Source organism: Pongo abelii, chromosome 15 (genome assembly GCF_028885655.2).
Source record: "Pongo abelii isolate AG06213 chromosome 15, NHGRI_mPonAbe1-v2.0_pri, whole genome shotgun sequence".
NCBI classification, from domain to species: domain Eukaryota; kingdom Metazoa; phylum Chordata; class Mammalia; order Primates; family Hominidae; genus Pongo; species Pongo abelii.
The window spans coordinates 73,287,126-73,310,563 of NC_072000.2; the positions used below are offsets into that span (position 1 = coordinate 73,287,126).

Sequence of the window (23,438 nt, forward strand, 5' to 3'; positions counted from 1 at the left end):
AGCACCTTTGCACTCAAGAAAGTTATATTATTTTTCTCTCTCTTCCTCATTTCTTGCCAGTATTCTGCCTTTTCATAACATTTATGCCAACAAGATATCTAGTCATTCCTAGACCTTCCTGTTTTGCACAACCCTTCATAGATAACCAAGTGACTGCAACACTGAAAATCTGTTGCTCTTTTCTCTTCTAAACCTGTATCTACCTCAATAAAACTGAGTCTTTTATGGGAACCAGAAGACTTAAGACTAATGGGAACCAGAAGTCATAAGCCAGAGACTCCTCCCGCATACCCTCTGACTCCTAATAGACCTACTCAATAAGAATCTGTTACCTTGAGATGCCTACTGCTCTGCAAAGTCTAGTGAGAACACCACAGCCTCTATCAACTGCAAGTCTGAGGGAAGATGCCAGTCCCACCAATTCTGACCAATGGTTCTGGGTTGAGTTAAATGAATATAGTACCACATTCTGCTCCTCACTAAGCTTCTTCATTAACACACCTATAACAACTACTTTAGTAGCCTGAGCACAAAGCTCTGGAAAGCTGTCTTTGCCCTTCTTTCACTATGCCTCAATCCATCGTGGGAGCCAAGGAAGCACCTGCTGGCCTTGTGAGTGCCTCTTAGGATCTAGCACCTAACTGGTTAAAGTCTGTTATCCATGACTAGCTCTATTTTATGGCCTTCATACAGTACATGTTGCAGCATTGCTCAATTTGCAAACAGTGAAATTTATCAGGAATCTATATTCTCTTGAATCTGATCTTAAGTGCTAAACCTCTCATTAGCATTAAAAATTCTCTTTTTATAGTATGTCCACATTAAATGCTCAATAAAGAAGTGTTACTTAGAGAAAACATGGAAGATTTCTTTAAGAAAGGAACCATGCTTTCCTCTCCAGCGCAGCCAATGGGCTGAAGGCCTGTTTCCATTCTCCATTCTTCCAGCATAAATCTACAACTCACTGGCAGCACAACCTGATTTAACAGGCACCCATCATCCAGACCAGAACACCTATGGCATGTAAACAGGGTGAGATGGCAAAAAGTACAAATTCATAGGTCCTTTCTGATGGAGAACTAAAAGAAAGGTCTTATGAGACAATGAGCGCACACGTGCCATTGTGCGTACACAAGAACAAGTCGAACGTCTCAACAAAGATTTACTTCCACAGAGCCTTGCGCGGCACACTACGCTCACGTCTCACTAGAAAGGAGTCACTTGGGTTGTTTTTTTTTTCCCTTTCTTAACACAGCACAAGCCAACGGCCAGCTAGACATTCAGACCCGTTGTTGAATGTTGGATAGAAGGGAGCAGCATCAGACACAAAATTTCAGGCCCTGGTTTCATGTGCCTTTAATACTTGTTTTTCCTTTCCTCTGTATTCACTAAACAAATTTTTTTTTTTTTTTTTTTGTAAGGCTACTTTTGTAGCTTTTTGTTTTCCCTTTGTATTTATCATGTTTTTAATTTCTTCTCTGAGGAGGAATTCTCTGAATCTGTGTCTTCCAATTCAATTCGGTGCCTTTTGAGGCCACTGTGGCCATGAACAGCCCTGCTACTATCTGTGGCTGGGGTGTCAGTGGGGTCCTCTCTTGTTCCAGCATTGGGGGTCTCACAGGCCATTTCAGACCCGCAACAATCTTTGTGTAGGAGTGTCCCTGTCAGGGACGAGTTATCACGGTCAGTGTCTGAGTGTCCTGGGGAAGAGTAGGCCACCACCTCCAGCTCCCCCAAGGTCTGCCCGTTATTGTGAGGGTGAGAGGGACGAGGGTGTAAGCGTCCATTATTGTGGTTGGCACAGATGGTTTCGAGGCTCCTCTCCTCACTGTCATCAGACTGGGTCCTGGGACAGTTGCCAGACCCGCTGTTGAGAGTGGAGCCAGATGCCTTGGGGACAGGAGGAGAAGGTGGCTCCTCAGCCCGACTGCTCAGGGCCTTTCCATTGAGCTTCTTGGTTTCAAAAGGGTGCTCTACAGAGCCACTATTGCCAGTGTCCTGAGAGGTACCCTCTGGCACCTCTGCCCAAGCATGGCTGCTGTGCTCATGGCCTGGGCCATTGCTGGGAGTTCTAGGAGTCTCTTCTTTAAAAGTGTCCTTGCTGCAGCCTTCAGGTGGCAGGTCCTGATTCCTCTGGGCCATTGCTACGTTTAGACAGGCTTCCTTACTGGAAGAAGGGGCTGGGTTGTCTTTGTGGCTGGTTCCTGCTCTCCCTTCATCTGCCTCCCCGGTCACCAAGGAGGTCTCTCCATCTTTGTTATTTGAGTAGGAGATATAAGAGTAGCGGAGCCACTTGTAAGCTTTATAAATTTTTCGCTCAACTGATTCTATGTCAGAAGTTGGTGATGCCCGGCTTGGTTGAATCTCTAGCGTGGAAGTGCTCCGCTCAGGGGACGAGGTTGGGGAGGAGGAGAGGTCATCCACTTTGATCTGGGGGTAATCATAGTTGTCTTCTCCAATGTAAGTGTTGGTGGGCTTGATCGGGGCACTGGGCTTGTCTTCTCGGGTTGTCTTCTGTCGGCGCCGCATGGCATTCCGCTGCCAGGTAGAGGCTCGGCGTTCATTCAGCTCCTCCTCATCCTCAGAGCTGCTAGAGCTGCTAGAACTGCTGGATTCATCTTCAGGGCTGGGTGACCGTGGCCGGGGAAAGAGATCTGTGTCTAGTTCCACCTCACAGACATTCTCCTCAGAATCGGACTCATTGGAAAGGGCCAGGAGACGTTTGTCTTGGTAGCGCCGCAGAGCAGACAGACGCTGCTGGCGAGAGGCTGCGTCCTCACACGTGGGTGTTGGTGGAGTTGAGGCTACTGCGTTTGTGGTGGTGACCCGGAGGGGCCCCAGGTGGAAGGCGTTGTCGGCAGACTCATCTACTGTGGGAGGCGGGGAGCGAGGCAGTGAGGCTGAAGATTCTGAGTCAGTGTAGCCTGAGCGCTCGCTGACCCCTGCGTGCAGTTGGAGGATAGTACTCTCACTGAGGTCACTGTCTGAGTCAGAGCTCCAGCCCTCGATCTCTCGGCGTACGAGGGAATCAAAGAAGGCCATCATCCGGGGGTCTTCCTGGACCGACTGGTTGGCGTAGTCATGCGACAGGCCACTCCCACTGTTCAGCACAAGGCTGATGTACTCTTCATGGGTATAGAGACAGCGGGAATCGTCCTCAATCCGACCATCGAGGTCTCCAGTACATCCTGGCTGCTTGTATGGGCTCCAGATCTGAACAGAAAATGAAAAACAAAAGCAACAAGGAGTAACTGGAAAGTATTCTTTCACTGGTGGTGATAAAGAACACCAAGGCAGAACTTCCCCAGACCCTCCCTGTAATTTAACTAGGACTTGCTAACCAACTTAAAAATAAGTTCTTTACCAGACTGGATCATGTGGGCTGTGTATGAAAACTGAGGCTTTTAGAATCAGATGTGGGGAAATGCATGCTCTAGAACACAGTATTTATTAGCCTAGTGTCAAGAGACCTACCTAAGTCCTGTCTCTAGGCCCAGGGTAATCACATACTTTCTCCACCAGAATCTTCCTCCCTTTTAGTTTCATCTATTAGTAGTTGGACATTATAATAATAATCCTGGAGGATAGAGGATGACTTGAAGATTGCCCAAGGTGTTAAAGACTTTCAGAAGACCGAAGCTGTGCTCAGAGAGGTACCACTTTTCCCAAATGAAAACAGACCCAGCACTCAGCCCTCTATGGTAGTTAATATCTGAGCCTATAGCTCCACTTCTGCCCAACTGCAACATTCCTATTTTTAACTAATGGGAATTGCTCACTGGAGCTTGATAAGAATAGCCAACTGCCTACACTGCAGTTCCCTCTTGGACATACAGGCACCAGTTACCCAGGAAACTGGGTTCTCTTAACCAGGGAGCTGCTGGCTTGCTCCCCAACAAGTCTGTTAGCTATAGGAGTAGGTAGGACACATGCCCCAAGGACAGGTAACTGCAGCCCCACTCATAATACCCCTCCACTCCATGGTCAGGGACATGGACTCATAGCTAAAAGGCAGCAGAGCTAGGACTCAAACTCAGGTCTGCCTGACTTAAAGGCTTAACTTTACTGTTATGCAAAATCAAGTGCAAGGTAATTAAGCTGTCACTGCAAATGAGAACGATTAGCTCCACCTGACTGCAGACTGGTTCACAGCAGCACAGAGCAGCCCAGTTACATCAGCCTGTAGTCATGGCAACTCAGATGAAATCCCAGGCAATCTTCTTGCCTGACAGGCTGGTGTCTATCTTTAGATGGCATCCAACCCAGAGAACAGTGGCCCCTTAATTCCCCATCCTTCATCTAGACCAAGACTTCATTTCCTCAAAGCTATCTAAGGACAAATGTACCTCCCTGTGGGAATTCTCCTGAGTCCCATTCCTGCCATGCTTTACTTGGCAATTCCTGAGAGGTGGTGTCTCTGCAGAGGAACCCCCAGTTCCAAAGAGGCTGAAGAAACCTTCTAGATTAGCATCTCTCCACCAGTTCCCAACTTCAACTTTGTTCCCTATCCATAACTCTAGATGTGGCTCAGATGTTCTCTCCTCTCCAGCTTCATAATCTTACCCTAGAGAGTTTCAAGGGATTGGTTTTCACTTTGGAGTGCACAAGAATCATCAGAAGAGCAATTATAATGTTGATTCCTCAGTCCCACTCTTAGAGGTTCTGATTCAGTAAGTCATGAACAGGTATCAGGACCATGCATTTTTAGCCACTCAAGGGATGAGTAAGTAGGGAGACCAACTTTTGAGAAACACTAGACTACAGTTACCATAAAATAAGTAGAATAAAATAAAGGGTTTATCTGAAGGTTTAAACACGGTCTCCAGCATGTGGCTTAAGCTATAATTACTATCTCTGCAAACAGATGTCTAAGGGAATAAAAGAGCTTGGTGGCTTAGAAAGGAAGCTGAGTGGTCCAAAAGGGAAAGCCCTTAGGATTTTTTTTTTTTTTTTTGCATCTTATTCGTAATTCTGAGCCAAATCTCTCACCTCTCCAGTTTAAAAGTGGTAAAATGTCATTAACCATGTTCTCTAATATGAAGATAAATCTATTTGTACCTCACAGAAACTCACAATTTGTTAACAAAAGTACAAAATAACAACAGTGAGATGCTGGCTTAACTCCTTACCAAGCCCATTTTTAAGTTTCAGTATATTACTACCCAGCTCCTACATTTTCCCTTCAGGAATGAAAAGTCATAACACTGAAAGTTAGTTTGCATTTGAGCTCTGGAATGTATTAAGCTGAGGTAGACTGTTCATTCCTGAAGCCTGGAGTAATGGAGTGAAATGCAGGATTAAGAGGCAGGAGTCTTGAGTGTGGGTTTCCACTGACTCCTAGTTAGTGGGTGATGCGCAGCTCCTTCCTCTGAACAGTAAATTAGATGGGTCTCATCCAATCCTAAGATTCAGAGCAAAACAAAACCTTCACTCCAGACACACAGTACAGCGCTTCAGGAGTAAGGGGAGCAGGTAGGAACCCCAGACCTGTCATTTCCTGTGGCCCTGAGCAAATGACCTCACACTTGAAAGCCTGTTTCTCATATGTGTAAATGAGAAATGATACCAAAGCCCATACCCAACACCAATAAATGTGATGTTTTCTCTTTCATTTGGCAATTGAATGCCTCAACCAGAATGTTAAAACCCACCCTCAGAGAAACTTCTGAACATTATAAGTACTGACCATCCCTATTATCTTGGTCCTAATCCTTAGTATTAATATATAAATTCCAACCATTTGTGAAATTGGTAATCTCTTTACACTGGAAAGTTAACAACTCAGAAGTGAATCAATGAAAAACCAACTTCCTGTTACATGTTAAATGTGGCAGCCGGGCGTGGTGTCTCAAGCCTGTAATCCTAGCACTTTGGGAGGCCATGGTGGGTGGATCACTTGTGGTCAGGAGTTCGAGACCAGCCTGGCCAACGTGGTAAAACCCTGTCTCTACCAAAAATACAAAAATTAGCTGGGCGTGGTGACAGGTGCCTGTAGTCCCAGCTACTCGGGAGGCTGAGGCAGGAGAATTGCTTGAACCCGGGAGGAGAAGGTTGCACTGAGCCGAGATTGCGCCATTGCACTCCAGCTTGGGAGACAAGAACGAAATCCTGTCTCAAAAAAAAAAAAAATACATATATATATATGGCTCGACATGTCTCATCATCGGGCAAAGTTCATGAGAAAGCCAGGCGTGGTGGCTCACACCTGTAATCCCAGCACTTTGGGACGCCAACGCAGGAGTATCCCTTGAGCCCAGGAATTTGAGACCAATCTGGACAACATGGCAAAACCCCGTCTCTACAAAATACAAAAATTAGCCAGGAGTGGTGGTGTACACCTGAAGTCCCAGCTACTCGGGAGCCTGAGGTGGGAGGATCACCTAAGCCTGGGGAGGTTGAGGCTGCAGTGAGCCATGATTGTGCCACTGTACTCCAGCCTGCTGGGTGACACAGTAAGATCCTGTCTCAAAAAAAAAAAAAAAAAAAAGAAAAAAGAAAAGAAGGAAAAGAAAGAAAAGAAGTGAAGAGACAAGACGAGAGATGAGACAAGTATTTTCCTCTCCATGCACAGTGAAGTTTAGCTTAAGGGGCTGCTGAGAAAAAGGATGCAGTTCAATTCTTATTCAAACATCATAAAAATGGAAAGCAATTAAGTGACAAGTGTTTGAGTTACACAAGTGATCATGATACGCTTTTATTTTTGGGAAAGGGTCTCACTCTGTCACCCACGCTGGAGTGCAGTGGCATGAACACGGCTCACTGCAGCTTCAATCCTGGACCCAAGTGATCCTCCCACCTCAGCCTCCTGAGTAACTGGGAGCACAGGCGGGCACCACCATGCCTGGCTAATTTTTAAATTTTTCGTAGAGATGGGGTTTCCCTGTGTCGTCCCTGACAACAGGGACTCTTCTCCTAGCGGAAGGTGGCAGTAAATGACAAGGACAGAGAGAAGGGGGAGTAGAGAGAGAAAAGCAGGTCTCAGGCTGGACCAGAACGTGGTGGCTAATGCTCTTTGAGCCACTGATCCTCTCAGAAATAGCAGGCAGGAAAGTGACATTTATTAAAATAGGAGTCAGGCACAGGTAATTCACAAGGCACTCCTGGGTGGTAAGGCACTGTTAGCACCCTCACTTTCCAGATGGGAGACAGAACCAAGGGTCGAGACTCAGCGGCCTTTCAGGATAATGTAAGTGCAGGGTGAGGCAGTAATTCCAATTGAGATGAGGCCAGCATGGCCATTGGTCTCATCCTTCTCCTTACCACCTCCCTTCCTGCAATTCTTAGTGCCATGCCATTCCCAGCCAGACTGTGAATGGGGATGACACCTGTGAGACAGCAAAGCTGAGGACTCCAGAGCTTTTTGCTTTCCTTCTCACTATGATCATCTGTACATACTTAATGTTTCAAAGGGCTAAATGTGCCTCCTGGTGGAAGAGGGTTCAGATCCCATGCAAACCAGGGAGCAGTGAGCTCCATAGTTCAGTCTGTACAACCTCACAGAGAAAACATTTTTTTCTCTGAGAACTTGGCTAGTTTGCAACATATGACATTTAGGGCAAGGACTTCAGTTGACTAAACAATAAATAGGGAGACTTATCACAGAAGCATCCCAGAGTGCACACTCAAACAGGAATTCCTCTTGTAAAGGAGATGCCCAAGCAGAAAGCTCTCTGAGAAAGAGAATGACGTCAACAGGCCCAGAGAGGACACGTTACAGAGTCAACCCATTAGTCATCGGCCAAAGGAGAGGGGAAAGCAATGCAAGGGACTAGGCCATTTCAATGACTGCCCTACTGAAAGGATAGAATCTAGCAGCAGAATTGGGCTGCTTGCTGCTTTCCCACCAGCATGGCAAATGTGGTGGTGACTGGGAAGAACAAAGGGCAGGGCTCTATCCTAGCTTTGCCACCAATTAGCTGTGTGACCTTGGACAGTTAATTTGTAATTTAAATCTCATCATCTGTAAAAAGAAAAAGTCAGTAAAAATGATTTCCTCATTCTAGCCCCACAGGGAAATGTGTGCTGCCATGAAAGTCAGCTCTGATCCACAGGACCAGCAAAGCCTAAATCAAGGAAGTTGGACTAAGGCCAAAAAAATACTGACCTACATGCCAATATTATATATATATATTTTTGGAGACAGAGTCTCGCTTTGTCACTCAGGCTGGAGTGCAGTGGTGCAATCTTGGCTCACTACAACCTCTGCGTCCTGGGTTCAAGCGATCCTCCTGCCTCAGCCTCCTGAGTAGCTGAGACTACAGGCACACACCACCACACCCGACTAATTTTTGTATTTTTAGTAGAGACAGGGTTTCACCATTTGGGCCAGGCTGCTCTCAAACACCTGACCTCAGCTGATCCACTTGCCTCAGCCTCCCAGAGTGTTGGGATTACAGGCGTGAGCCACCACGCCTGGCCTCTTTATTTCTGACAGCTGCCCCCTGCCATGAAGTACAACTTGATTTAGCTCTGGATAGTTATTTTTTTTAAGAACAAAAGAAAATGAAAATTATGAAATAAAATAATCACAAGTTAATTTTTATTTTTTTCTCTGAAAACTCTCAGGTTTTCAAAGTCATTTTAATAAAAAAATTGAGGAATTTTTTTTTTTTTTTTTTTAAACAGGGTCTCACTCTGTTGCCTAGGCTGGAGTGCAGTGGTGGGAACATGTTCACTGTAGCACGACCTCCTAGGTTAAAGCAATCCGTCAGCCTCAGCCTCCCAAGTAGCTAAGACCACAGGTATACACTAATTTTTAAATTTTTTGTAGAGACTGGGTCCCACTATGTTGCCCAGGCTGGTCTCAAACTCCTGGGCTCAAGTGATCCTTTTGCCCCAGCCTCCCAAAGTACTGGGATTACAGGTGTGAGCCATCACACCCAGCCAAAATCGAGGTATTTTAGCTTTTGGCAGGAACATCACCTATTCTTACTTAAAAGTCATTATCTCAGGGACCTCAAGAATTAATCATTTACCCTGAATTCTCATTTTCTCAGATGTGGAAAAAATGGTACTAGCAACTGGAATACAAGTGATGGGCAGTGGGTCATCCTTCTGTGGACACAGGCCAGGCTAGGACCCACTTTTGCAGTTATAAAAACATTTCTTGGTAGAGGTAAGTTCATTCAGCCAATGTGCAAATGATCCAAGTATTTAGTGTTCATACCCAAGTAGCCTCAATTACAACCACATGCAGTAGTTTTTGTGATATATCCTGAGACAATTTAACTATGATTCTGGCAATCAGTAGTTTTATCCATGCCATATTAGGATGGCAATTAATGCAAAGTACATACAAAGTAACTGAGGGGATAGTGGCTCTCCTAACCTCCAGATGAGGTTTGGAAAACAGAATTCATTATACTCAAGGCCAAAGGCTTTTGAAAATGTTGCAGCATACAAGGTAGTGTCTAGAAGACAACCTCTGTTTCAAAGCCTAGTGATTAGTGTAAAAAAATGGTTCCAAGCCAGGTACAGTGGTGCATGCCTGTAGTTCCAGCTACTTTGGGGGGCTCAGGCAGAAGGATTGCTTGAGCCCAGAAGTTTGAGTCCAGCTTGGGCAACACAGCAACACCCTGTCTCTAAAAAAATTTTTTAAATGAAAAACTAAATGGTTCTGAAAAGAGTATTTTAAATCACCTTTCTTTCTTCCTTTTTAAAATTTATTTATTTTTATTTTTTATTTTATTTTTTAAGATGATGTCTTGCTATGTTCTCCAGGCTGGCCTCAAACTCTTAGGCTGAAGTGATCCTCCTGCCTCAGCCTCCCAAGTAGCTGGGACTACAGGTACTGTCACTATGCTGGCATCACTTTTTAATATCAGCTTTCTAATATTTTATAATATGTTAAAATCTGAGAATTCTGATAGACCTTTAGTATGTTTAAATATGAGGTCCTACATAAATTGTTCTAGTTTCTTCTAATTATAAATTGTGAGAATTTCTCTAAAAGGACAGAAGGGGAAGGTGCCTCACCTTGATAATCTTTTCTACACCAGAAGAGCAGATCATGTAGGTGTGGGGATTAAATCGGACTTGGTTAACAATAGACCGATGCCCTTTCAGCACCATGAAGGCTCCGTTGACCACCCTACCAATGCCACCTGGGAAAACAGAAGGAAACAAAAATCAGATGATGAAATGAATGAAAGTAAATAGGTTCCAGTAATGGCAGATAAACAGCTCTGAACGGGAGCAAAGATTTTTGGATAAAAGTTGCTATGGAAAGAGAGAAGATGAAACACCTCTCAGCATATGTGCTCTTATGAAGAGCCTTTATTTAGCCTTTAAGCATTGCCCACACTCACCCACTGCAATTCCATTGTCAATGAAACCAAAGCCACTTAAAACATTTCTCAAATTTTTGATCCCCAAGATGGAAGCCAAGTGTTACCTTAGAAAAGGCCAACCATGAGCAAAATGAGACTGAACTGCTTGGGAATAGTTAGGCAGCTGAATCAAGGACATGCAGAACCAGAAGCATATGACTTAAATGTACAAAAAACATCTCTAATCCATTTGCCCTCCGTGTCTATGATGAAGACAGCAAACAAAACAAAACAAAAAACCCCATAAAAACCAAAACCACTGGGGGAAATAATAGAGAGAATACTTTTCCCCCTGATAGCAGGGAGAATTAAGGATATAGAAAGAAAGAAAAATTTGGATCACTTTCATAATAAGCAGGGTCCAAGTAGTGAAAATTAGAATTAGAGAGTGGGCCTTAAAGATATCATGTACAGATTAAAGTCAAGAGGACATTGATAGAAAGCTGTATTTTAAGGACCATCCTGTAGGCTTCCTTCTTCAGTGAATGAGAAAAGTGCCAGAGGCCTGGAACTTGTAACATAGATAAACATGTTATCATTTATGAACTTGGGATAAATTCAAAGGTTCCACTGCACTGGTAATGGTATCATACTCATCCAGAACACATGCACATAAATTCTGATCAAGTTCCTTCTGAGCAATCAGACAACACAGTACACACAGAGAAACATGTGCCCTTGGCTAATTGGCAAAACGTGTTGCATCCAGACACAAACAAATGAGTGTTCATTTATCTACTCAAGGGATCCCCTCTTAATCCCTACGAGGAGCATGGCGCCACTAGGCCACAAAGTATCATTAGACAGTCTCTGCTCCAAGTGCCTCCTTCCACTCCCAACTCCACCTTGTTCAAACACTCACTCCAAATATTTTTCAATGTCTGTGTTTGGAGGGAAAATGACTACAACAATGTCCCTTCCCCAGAAATAATATGGCTCTAGGGGTATCTTCTGCTTTTGGCCCCCAACACAACTCTTCTTTTGTCTCATGGAAGAGATACCTCCTTATTGCCACGTACATATCTTTTTTATGACAGCAAAAGGTTCCAGACTGCACCCATCTGCTCACTCAGCCAGCTTTAGGCGCTCAATCTATTTGGTGGGTGACAAAATTTTTCTCCATATTTGACAATAATATTTGAATTGTCCAGAATGGAAAATATATTTATCATATTCATATCTCAGCCCAACATCAAGTTTGCTAATAAACCATAAAAAAAGAGAGGGACTAGGACACAGGATTAGTGGATTTTTCATGGAGAAAGAGGATGAGGAAAAGTTAGGCACTGACATAGACTGCCATGGTGGGAACCCCTAGCACTGGGTTCCTAAGGTGGGATGAAAGGGAAGCTGGGCCCAGTCAAAATGAAAATAAACTAGAGAGAATTAGGGAAGAGGGATAAATAGGAATCTAAAGAACCCAAAAATAGTTGTCTTGACAGAGAGATCCTACCATCCCCAAAAAGTTCCTTTGGGTCTATTTCTTCTTGTTAATTATGACAAGTAGCATTTCTGCTCATGGGTCTCCTCTGAATTTTACTTTTTTAACATCCTACTTCTACCTCTACTCCCACTGGGGTGGTTAAGCAAAGAAACTTTGATTTAAATCTAGTAACAGTCTCTTGTTTAATCCTACTGCCTCAAAAAAAGGGGGGGATGTAAGGGGATTTAAGTGACTTATCCCAAGTCATAAAGCTAGAAAATGGCAGAGCCAAGATTTGAACCAGAGTCTGGCTACAATGCCTAATATGCTTTCCACCATAGCAGCTGCCTTTGGAAGATGGAAGAGTTTGAATAGGAATGGAGTTAGAAGCTTACATTCAAAAGATTTAGATTTCTAAATCTTTCTGGCAGTTATTAGATAGGTGGTTTTCTTCTGAAGTTCTAAATTAAAAGGAGGGGCACTGTATTCAATGGTATCCTGAGCACAAGCTCTACAGCATTACCATAAGCCGTTTCATCACATCACTGACACTGAGTACACGATGAGAACAGAACTGGATCTGTCTTACCTACTCTTGCATACCTAGAACCTGGGGTGCAATGTCCAAAGTCCACCAGGTGCATAAATACTTGCTGAATGCATAGTGTTTGAAAAGAGAGCAATTTTAGAATAAGTATGTCAAAAGAAGACAGCCAGAAGGTCTCATATTATAAAGAATCAGCTATCATAGAACTAAAGTGCATCAACCAAATCAACCTTTCTGACTTGGAACACAATTAAAGTAACTATCAGATCTAAAGACTAATTGAAGGCTATCAATGCCTGAAAATTCAGACCATGGAAAAACTGTTTATCTTGCACTTTCATGCAATATGACCTCTTTTTTTTTTTTTTTTTCTTCTGAGATGGAGTCTTGCTGGAGTGCAGTGGCTCGATCTCGGCTCACTGCAACCTCCACCTCCCAGGTTCAAGCAATTCTCTGCCTCAGCCTCCTGAGTAGCTGGGATTACAAGTGTCCACCACCACGCCCAGCTAATTTTTGTATTTTCAGTAGAGACGGGGTTTCACCATCTTAGCCAGGCTGGCCTTGAACTCCTGACCTCATGATCCACCTGCCTCGGCCTCCCAAAGTGCTGGGATTACAGGCATGAGCCACCGCGCCCAACCCTGATTTCTCTTCTTGGTAGCAATTTTAACACAAGGCCTTTTTTGCCCTTCTTTCCACCCATGCTGGTACCTAGGAAATCTGAAAAAGAAGAGGAAACCAATAAACCCAGAGACTGATGGTGAAAATAGGTACAGGCAGAATTATAGTGGCCATTTGTTTAAGGTAACCAAGACTGTGTACAATCATAGCAATAAATAGCTTCAGAGAGGTTTTTCATAGTTTCTTTCCTGGTTCCCAGGTTTGAGATTATTGAATATAGCTGCTACTGAACAGTTTACATACAATAATTTTTTGAGATTTGTCCTAGAAATTTGTATAAGCCAGATAGCTTCTCCTTTAATTTGAAATAGCTAAAGTCAAAATGCCAATATCAGAAAGAATCAAAATTTTGAATTTGAAAATACAAAATATCAGAAAGAATCTTTCCTCTGTCATCTAATCAGACCGTGCTGGTCAATAGTAGTATCAAATTGGAAGGAGAGAGGAAGGGCATATTTTTAACCAAGAACTATATAACCCACATAATCTCCCTTCAGGGTCATCTCTTAAGACTGTGGGTAGTAGGATAAGAAGACATGCAAATATTGCTGTTAGAGCAACAGTATTGTTTACTCCAAATTTGTGGTCTGTATAAGAATGCATGAGAGAAATGTATTTCCATGCACCCAAAACAAAATAGAAGCATGGCACAGAAGATGGAAACATTAAGAAGGAATGATCATATGGATGTATATCCAATCATAGAAGCATTTCTAAAAGATCAATGCCACATAAAAATGAATTCAAAAGTAGCCATCCCTTCAAATAAAAGAAGCTACTTACTGCAATGCAAGACTTTAAAATATAGTAAGGATGATAAAAGCCAGCCAGCTTTTATGGACTACCCTTATGCCATTGCCCATAATCTACTCCTGTAATACATTTTTGTTTTCGTATGTTAAAGTTGGCATTAGTTTTTCTGGTTTTTTTCACGTTTTTTCCTTTCTTCTCTTTTTTTTAATTTTTGCTGTTTTAAATTGTCAGCATTAGAAATAAATAATTACCCATGCTATGTATTTCATCTTTGTACCATTTTCAATACTGAAGGTATAAATGAGGTAAAGATGTTTAGAGGATTCTAATTTGTTTTACGTATTTTTTGAAAATTTAACTCTATGGAAGTGCATTATCAGAAAATTGACTTTGCGTATAAGCATTGGGCATGTATATAAAAATGTTGAAACTTCCTCAATATATGGAGATGTCCTTTTTGCACATCTGGATTGATGAAAGATAAAATTTCTGAAGAGTTCAGCTCTTTTAGTGACTGCATATGTGATTGTGACCCATCATAGTTTTTGATCCATCTTGTCAAAAGACTTGTCTGTCAAAGTATTTCAGGTGATTATAGTTATAAAGCTGGGTACATGCAATTACCAACCGCATTCATATGCATTTATATTTTTCATTATTTGTCCTATTTCTTTATGATGTGTTTCATCTGCTTATAACTGTTATACCCATGCAACTGTCATTAGTATACCTGTTTATGCTTGCAAAAATAACGTTATTATTTTCTATTTTATTGCGTAAAGTGGTCTATGAAATGTTCTATTGTGTTTTTGTATGTTTAACAAATAAATCCCCATTTAAGATGCCAAAAAAAAAAAAAAAAAAAGACTGTGGGTAAGGGCCCAGGTAAGGATCAACTTCACCCCCTGGCTGCTGAACTAAGTCCTGACCGAATCGCTAATGATGGGTACCAATAAATAAAATACCACATACCCAGGAAAAAGGATCTCATTCCTGAGCTGCTATTTATAAAATCTGTATAAGCCAACAGTCATTTCTCTGGGCCATCTGCTTTGGTTGGCTTAGCCAAATGTGCTGACACTTTTTTTTTTTTTTTTTGAGATGGAGTCTCGCTCTGTTGCCCAGGCTGGAGTGCAGTGGCACAATCTCAGCTCCCTGCAACCTCCGCCTCCTGGGTTCAAGCAATTCTCCTGCCTCAGCCTTCTGACTAGCTGGGCTTACAGGTGCACACCACCATGCCCAGCTAATTTTTTTGTATTTTTAGTAGAGATGGGGTTTCACCATGTTGGTTAGGCTGGTCTCCAACTCCTGACCATAATCTGCCTGCCTTGGCCTCCCAAAGTGCTGGGATTACAGGCATGAGCCACTGCACCTGGCCAGCTGACGCTCCTTTTTAAGTTTAGTTCCTAAGTTGGGGCCAAAGTCCCCATATATTAATCTTTCTTTGATTTAGAAGAGATGGTAGCGGGGTAGGGAAGACTATAACCATATCTATTGCAAGATCTCAGAAAAGAAAATGAGAACAAGGTATCTCACAGAATTTCAGTATCAGTAATCCACTTACTACCTTAGGGGACCCCAGGATTCCAGGGGAAAACACCTTGCTCAAAATTCAGATAAAGATCTTTCTAAACGCCAAGGCCAAATGTCTCCCTAGAGAAGACTAAGGGAAATGTGTATGTCCTAATTTCCCTCCCTTCTCTACTTATGGCCCACTTACATAACATTCAGCCAGGGGTTTATTGCCTCAGGCCTTTGAAGAGCCAGAATACTATTCCCATTTCTAGTCAATTTCAGTTGCTTTTGTTTAGTGTCAAGTTCATTTGCTTCATGAAGTCCTCCAAGAATGAGTATGTTTTTGACTCAAAAACTGAAAGCAATGTGGTCAAGATTTCTTGATGTCTTGGTCTAATACCAATTTATCAATCATGCTAGGACACTGTCCTCAATACCACTTCCTATCTTCCTCTGTTCTACTTTTTCTATAGCACTTCTAACCTTTTAAACATACTACATAATTTACTATGTTTATTGTTCATTGTTTCCCCTGCTAGAACATAAGCTCCATGATTAGCAGGGCTTCTGTCTCCACTGTATCCCAAGTCTCTAGAACTGTGCCCAGCACATAGTAAGGTTTTTAATAAATATATGATGAAATTTAAAGATGTGAGTGTATTAGATGGTGGAACACAAGTACGCAGGAAAAAAGAAATCTTCACATATGGGTTCCATCACCCAATAAGTGTTTCTTTTTTTCCATCTTCCTGCAGCCAATTTCATATCTTTTTTTTTTTTTTTTTTTTGAAACAGGGTCTCACTCTGTTCCCCAGGCTGGAATGCGGTGGCATGATTTTGGCTCACTGCAACCCCCACCTCCCAGGCTCAAGCAATCCTCCTACCTCAGCCTCCCTAGTAGCTGAGACTATAGGGACATGGCGCCACACCTGGCTAATTATTTGTATTTTTTGTAGAGATGGGGTTTTGCCATGTTGCCCAGGCTGGTCTCAAACTCTTGGGCTCAAACAATCCTCCTGCCTTGGCCCCCCGAAGTGCTGGGATTACAGGTGTGAGCCACCTAATCCAGCCCAGATATTCTTTTTTTTTTAAGACGGAGTCTCACCAGGCTGGAGTGCAGTGGCGTGATCTCGGCTCACTGCAACCTTCGCCTCCCCGGTTCAAGCGATTCTCCTGCCTCAGCCTCCCGAGTAGCTGGGACTACTGGCACGCACCACCACACCCAGCTAATTTTTGTATTTTTAGTAGAGATGGGGTTTCGCCATGTTAGCCAGCATGGTCTCAATCTCTTGACCTCGTGATCTGCCTGCCTTGGCCTCCCAAAGTGCTGGGATTACAGTCGTGAGCCACTGCGCCTGGCCCAGATATTCTTTTACAGCATTTTTACTATAATGTAGTTAAGTAAGAGCAGAGAAATAAAGGGGCTGAAATCCTATCTATCCTTCAGGGTCCTTTGAAATGCTAACTGCATGAGAACTTTACCAATCTTCCCAAATCTCTTCAAGACCTCCTTCATTATCTTTTTTATGGGCCTCAGAAGCCACTTTTACATCGAGTGCATGTGTCTGTGGGTGTGCCCATGCACATCCTTTTTGTCATCTGTTATATTGGAAACTCTTTGAAGGCAAAAAATGTTCATTTTTCAGTGGCCCATAGAGCTTTACATGATGTCTTATCTGAGGATACTCAATAAATGAACAAATTGAAGTTAAAGCCCTCATCATCCTCTCTGGAATAAAGCTTGAAGTTAAAGTTATCTGCTAAAATGAGGTTTGGTAAGTAGATTTAAGACAATCTGTTTCATTCTTGACTCCACTGGTAGAATTAAGAGTTTACTCCAAGGGCCAGATGTGGTGGCTCATGCCTGTAATCCCAGCACTTTGGGAGGCTGAGGCAGGAGGATCACCTGAGGTCAGGAGTTCGAGACCAGCCTGATCAACATGGAGAAACCCTGTCTCTACTAAAAATACAAAATTAGCTGGGCGTGCTGGCACATGCCTGTAATCCCAGCTACTCAGGAGGCTGAGGCAGGAAAATAGCTTGAACCCAGGAGGCAGAGGTTGCGGTGAGCCGAGATCGTGCCATTGCACTCCAGCCTGGGCAACAAGAATGAAACTCCATCTCAAAAAAAAAAAAAAAAAGTTTACTGCAAGGCATAGACTACTTCTTTTCCTGGTACATCTAAAAAAGGTATCCAAGCCTCTTAGCATTTCAAAAAGGCCGAAGTGAACAGTTGCAGGGTCTTCCAGTCTCAAACCATAAAGAGAAGGACCATCAAGGATACTGACAATACAGACAGAGCAGTGACTGCCTCCTGGAGACCACATAACTACTTAAGAAATGAGAAAAGCCAGATGGGGACAGCCAATGCTGTCAGTACAGCTCAAAGAGCTCCACAGGCATCAATGCTTAGTTGCACAAAAAAGTCAGTTATGCTGAGTTCTTCTTTCATCATATGTGCCTCACATGTGTTTATAACCAACTACTTGCAACCAATTAAAAACAGCTGTTTCTTCCAATTACATGGGAGGAAAAAGCAGATACCTAGGCCTAAGTCACTGAGAATGAATACATGTTTAGAAAAAGAAGACAGACAGAGCACACAAACATATGCAGGCCCATAAAAATGCATTTACAGCTGTTTCCAGCCTACTTCATCAGCCTACTGCCAGTGGGGGTGGTTACAGTGACTTGGCAGTAAAACCACATGTTTTTCCCTTCCATTCAGGGAAAAATTTGTCACATAAGAGAACCCTCTTGAACTACTGATGAGTCAAGGGTAGCCTTCATGCAAGAACAACTCAATCAACCATTCCAGGTGGGTAGCAAGGAAGGACAATGTCTTGATCTCTAAGGAGTTATTAAAAGGTGAGTTTAAAAAGGGAGAAGGCCTTCTTTTTCTTCTTTTGTAGACACGGAGTCTCATTCTGTTGCTGAAGTGTGCAGCCTCAAACTCCTGGGCTCAAGCAATACTCCTGCCTCAGCCTCCTGAGCAACTGGGACTACAGGCATATGCCACCATGCCCAGTTTTCTTTCTTTTCTCTTTCTTTCTTTTGTTCTTTTGTTCTTTCTTTTTATTATTATTATTATTAGAGACACAGTCTTGCTGTGTTGCTCAGGCTGGTCTCAAACTCATGGGTTCAACTGATCTTCCTGCCTCAGCCTCCCAAAGTGCCAGGATTACAGGTACGAGCCATTGTGCCTAGCAGCAGTTAGTTTTAAAAAAAATGTTTGTGAAGACAGGGTCCCACTATGTTGCTCAAGATGGTCTCAAACTCCTGAGGCATCAAGCGATCCTCCCACCTCAGCCTCGCAAAGTGCTGGGATTACAGGCATGTGCCACTGTGCCCAGCCGAGAAGGCTTTCCTAGTGCGGAATAACAGTCATTGAGTAGCTACTAAGTACTCTCACAATAATCCTGAGAAGGTATTATTGTTGTTGGTGGTGGTATTATCCTTATTTCACAGGAGTTTGGTAAGATTAGGAAATTTTTCCAAAGCCCCCAGTTGGAAGATAAATGGATCAGGAATTTAAAGCCATTCCCAACAACTCTATCACATTATGTTTCTTTCCATAAATAAGAAGGTCTTAGAGTAAGAGGTAGCTCAGGAAAAGCAACTCGACCTGTAAAAACCCTAAAGCCCTTTCTAACGAGAATTCAGGGAAAGGCAATATAAATATTTTCAAGAGACACCTACCAACCTTCCCCACACACTGCCAAATCCATTACTTCCATACCTAACTTACTAGGGAAAAAATGCTTTGGAAATGATGGATCTACACTGATCTTACTATACATAGCAGTAACAATGTCTTATATTTGAATACACATTGTTTTCAGAAAGCTTCCAAGATTATTAAATCATCACACAATATAAGGTAGAGGTGGGAGACGTTTTATATAAGAAACTGAGGCTCAGACAAATACTATCATGTAACTTGCTAAGAATCAGACATGTAGTTAGTGGTAGTTAAGTTCAAGTTAGAGGACTTGAATCCAGGTATGATTTTAAGTCTAATGCTCCTTTCAATATGTAACACTGGCTCTATATGTAACTGCTGGTCCATTTATTTTATTTTCAGAATTACCACATAAAAACAGATGCCCTTCCTACCTACTTTAGAGGTCTTAGACATATTCCAATGGACTTTTTCTTTGCCACAGCAAAATTCCCAGTTCTAGTTCTATTCCTTCCTCTAACTTTTCTTTTTCTTTTTTTTTTTTTTGTTTTTATTTTTTGAGATGGAGTCTCCTCTGTCACCCAGGCTGGAGTGCAGCAGTGCGATTTCGGCTCAATGCAACCTCTCCCTCCCGGGTTCAAGTGATTCTTCTGCCACAGCCTCCCGAGTAGCTGGGATGATGGGTGTGCACCACTACACCTGGCTAATTTTTGAATTTTTAGTAAAGACAGTGTTTCACTGTGTTAGCCAGATTGGTCTCAAACTCCTGACTTCAAGTGATCCACCCCCCTCAGCCTCCCAAAGTGCCGGGATTACAGGCATGAGCCACTGCACCCGGCCCCTTCCTTTAAGTTTTAAAGGGATTTTTAGAATGAGTTGTTTGAAATTACTAAAAAATTGGACCTGATCTTCCCTGGTAGCAAGTTTTATAGTAGATATAGGTCTTACATCTTGAAATGATCTTGTCAGCCCACGAGGAAGTCCTATTGGAAAGACTTATATAGTATTGTTTATACAGTAAATAAATTTCATCTCTTTGGAGTTTGTATAGCAAAAAAACAAAGACTGATTAACAGTCTTCCTGAGCAGGAGTGTGCAGAAGAAAAAGATGGCCTTGACTTTGGCCCACACTCAGGACCACTCTCCATCTCGTTCTCTCAGCACTCGGCATGCACATGAAACACACAGCAGGCATCAAATAAATGCTGACTGCTTGTCATCTAGAGTCTAGTTCTGATTATGCCATTAGGTATACAATGGCAAACCAGCTTTCCCTTACTAGCCTGCCTTAGAATCATATATCCAATAGGTACACAGAGAATATGGGGGGGGGGGGGGGGCGGAGAGAGAGAGAGAATGAATGAATGAATGAATGAATGAATGTGTACGCACTTATCCTTGGCCCATGATTATTTAAGTCAAAAAGACATTAGGTTGGATTAAGAGTTTCCTGACAAGATTTTCCTCATCAAAGCATTCAAAGTTAGAACTCAAGGGATGCATCCAGCCCACAGATATCTTGTTAGGCTTGCTGAACCTTGCTAAATATTTTTTATAGCTATGCATTAATTGCCAACATTTAAAAATTGAGGTATTACATATAAAAATGAGAGGTACCAAATAGTCCTGAAGCCATGCTGAAGAGGAGGGCTGAAAACAGGGGGAGTTAAAACCATGCACGTGGCCAGGAAACCATCCTTTCCCCATATAAGCAGAAGTCTGGGGGTTGCCAATTGACACTGACCCAAAGAGGTTTTAGATTGGCAATACAAGGCACAGCTGGGGGTGTGATTAAACAAAAGTCTTCATATAGATCTGTAAGACCCACAGCCCCATTTCCCTATTTGGCTCTTAACAGCCATAGTTTAATTACCAGGCAAATACTCTCTAGGTAGGAGAATGAAGATTCCTTTTTTGGGAAACTGACTGATTTCAATAGTAGAAAGTCAACAGAGAATGTCTAATATTGAAAATCCAAAAATATTATGAGCATCTTATAGACAAAGGTAGAGAAAGGGACTGTTGTGCTTTTAAAAAATAAGCTTTATAATATTATTTGATTTAAAAATTATATAGCTGTATTACTTTGATAAAAAGAAGTACTTAATTACAAAAATAGTGGAGGTAATAAAAAAGAACAAGAAGGAAGAATAGAAAGAAAAAGAGAAGATTCATGAATAAGAAAAAATAAAAGAGGCCAGGCACAGTGATGCACACCTGTAGTCCTAGATACTTGGGAGGCTTAGGCAGGAGGATTGCTTTAGCCCAGGAGCTCAAGGCTGTATGTAGTACACTATGATTGTGCCTGTGAATAGCCACTGCACTCTAGCCTGGGCAACATAGCAAGACCCTGACTTTAAAAAAAAAAAAAGAAAAGAAAAAAAATCTGGGTATGATCTGTCAGAATAGTGGCAGAAGGGTTGAATCCCCAAATGAGTCAAGACATGCCAAAAATAATCTTACAAGATATTTTAGTTACATACAGAGCAAGATGATGATCAAAGGGACAGACTTGCTGTGATTAACGATGTAATACTGAAGAGTGATACAGAGAAAACAAACCCTCAATTACAGTGAATCCAACAACAGGGATAGTTATAAGGTCCTGTCCTTGTGCACAAAGAAGCCCAAGTACCAAGTAAAGGATGGGGATGCAGAACCAACCATAGCCCATGTGGAAAGTATTAATAGATCATGGGTTCTGTGGCCTCTAAAACAGCTTATGTGACACTGGGTGTACTTTCTGAAACACTGCATAGTGCATTTTAGAATAAAGCAGCCAAAGATTCTTATCCGGCCTGGTCAGACTAAATCTGCTAGATGTATTCAGTTAATCCATAAACGGGGCAGAACAAATTCAGGAGAGAAAATCAGTACAGCAGAGGAATTGACATAACTATTTTTTAAGGAACTACTAAATAAACTTAGGGGTACTATCTCTGGAGAACATCTAGAAGATGACATGAGAAATTCCTTATAAGAAGGGGAAGGGACACTAGGGATGCACGTGCACAGAGAAAAGTGGGAACACAGTGAGAAGGTGGCCAAGGAAAGAGACATCGAGAGAAACCAAACCTGCCAACACCTTGATCTTGGACTTCTAGCCTGCAGAACTGTGAGAAAATAAATTTCTGTTGTTTAAGCCACCCAGTCTGTGATACTTTGTTACTGCAGCTCTGGCAGACTAGATGGTCGACATCCTAAATCAGTAAAGAAAGCGGCAGGAGGCCGGGCACAGTGGCTCATGCCTATACGCCCAGCATTTTGGGAGGCCAAGGTGGGACGATCACTTAAGTTTGAGGCTACAGTGAACCAAGATCATGCCACTCCACTCCAGCCTGGGCAAGAGAGTGAGACCCTGTCTCTTACAAAAAAAAAAAAAAAAAAGCAGCAGGGAGAAGAAAAAAACCTACAATACTATTGATAATTCTTTCCTATTCTCTCTATTCAAACGTGAAAAAGATTCCAGAGAATAGTCCTGGGGAGAAGAAGGATTATCCACATTCTATTTTTAAAGTCATACTAACAAATTAAAAGCTTTTCAAGATCAGGTAAAAGATACAATTAAACCCAAAGATTACTTCTCAATGAATCAAGCTAGGATTTACAGGGGTGGGACACTTGTATCCACAACCACCTCAAGTGCTAGAACATCATTCTTTGTTCAGGTAGACTACTGCTGTTCCATTTGCTTGTGTCAAAGGTAAGCTGTTTCACTCATGCTTTCTAAATTCTAGAAGGGGAAAAGTCCTTTTGTAACTTGTTTAGTAACTAGACCACAGCAAATGTTGAGTTATGCCAAAAGTAGGCCTCAACAGGTTTTGAAAGGCAGATGTTTGGTAAGAATATTGTTAATTCAGCAACAGCCAAGAACTTCCCTAAACTCTGAGCACTACTATAGACACGTTTTGTGTAATATACTTGGCATAGTCCTCTAATTTTCCTAAAGGCCATTTTCCAGCTTAATGTCATGTATCACCTGGAACAGATGGCTATATTGAGCTGTTTGAGTATTAAAAACAGACATTTTTCTACCATTAGGTAACACTCATTGAGCACATGAAGACACTATTACCATTAGGTAACACTCATTGAGCACATGAAGACACTATTATCAAAAATGAAGAAGATTAAGAAACAAACCATCCTAAGAAAAAAAAAAAAAAACTAAGTAAAAAGAATGAAGAGGTATGATCCACAGTGTTTGAAAGCTCAGATGGCTAAAATACAAATTTATGGAAAGCTGCAGCCTTTTTTCAGAATACAATTATAGCAAATGTAAAAATATTTCTTCCTAATTTCTTTGACGTCCCGGGTCAACAAAGCCCCAGGGAAAATACCTGTCCATCAACAAAGAAAGCCTCCCTTTAGTTAACATGACCACGGAGGACAAAGGAAAGAAAGAGCCCTACTAACTGTTTGTAGAGTAATAAGCAAGAATATGAAGATGGATAATAAAAGCAAAGCATGTAAAAGCAAGACAAAAATATTCCAGGTGTGGGCTGGGTG

The 23,438-nt window shown here is 42.2% G+C and overlaps 1 protein-coding gene across 6 annotated transcripts in view; it reads right to left on the bottom strand.

Annotated features, from left to right (window-relative positions):
- Positions 1–1,145: 1,145 nt before the first annotated feature.
- DCAF5 (DDB1 and CUL4 associated factor 5) overlaps positions 1,146–23,438 on the bottom strand; it is a 100,795-nt gene continuing 78,502 nt past the window's right edge. For 5 of the 6 annotated variants that reach the window (XM_009249193.4, XM_009249192.4, XM_009249196.4 and 2 more), the window contains exons 8-9: positions 9,976–10,103; positions 1,146–3,213 (exon numbers count right to left, since the gene is read on the bottom strand). In XM_009249193.4, the coding sequence (XP_009247468.3) occupies positions 1,459–3,213; positions 9,976–10,103 (1,883 nt within the window). In that variant the 3' untranslated portion in view covers positions 1,146–1,458. 6 annotated transcript variants of the gene reach the window in all.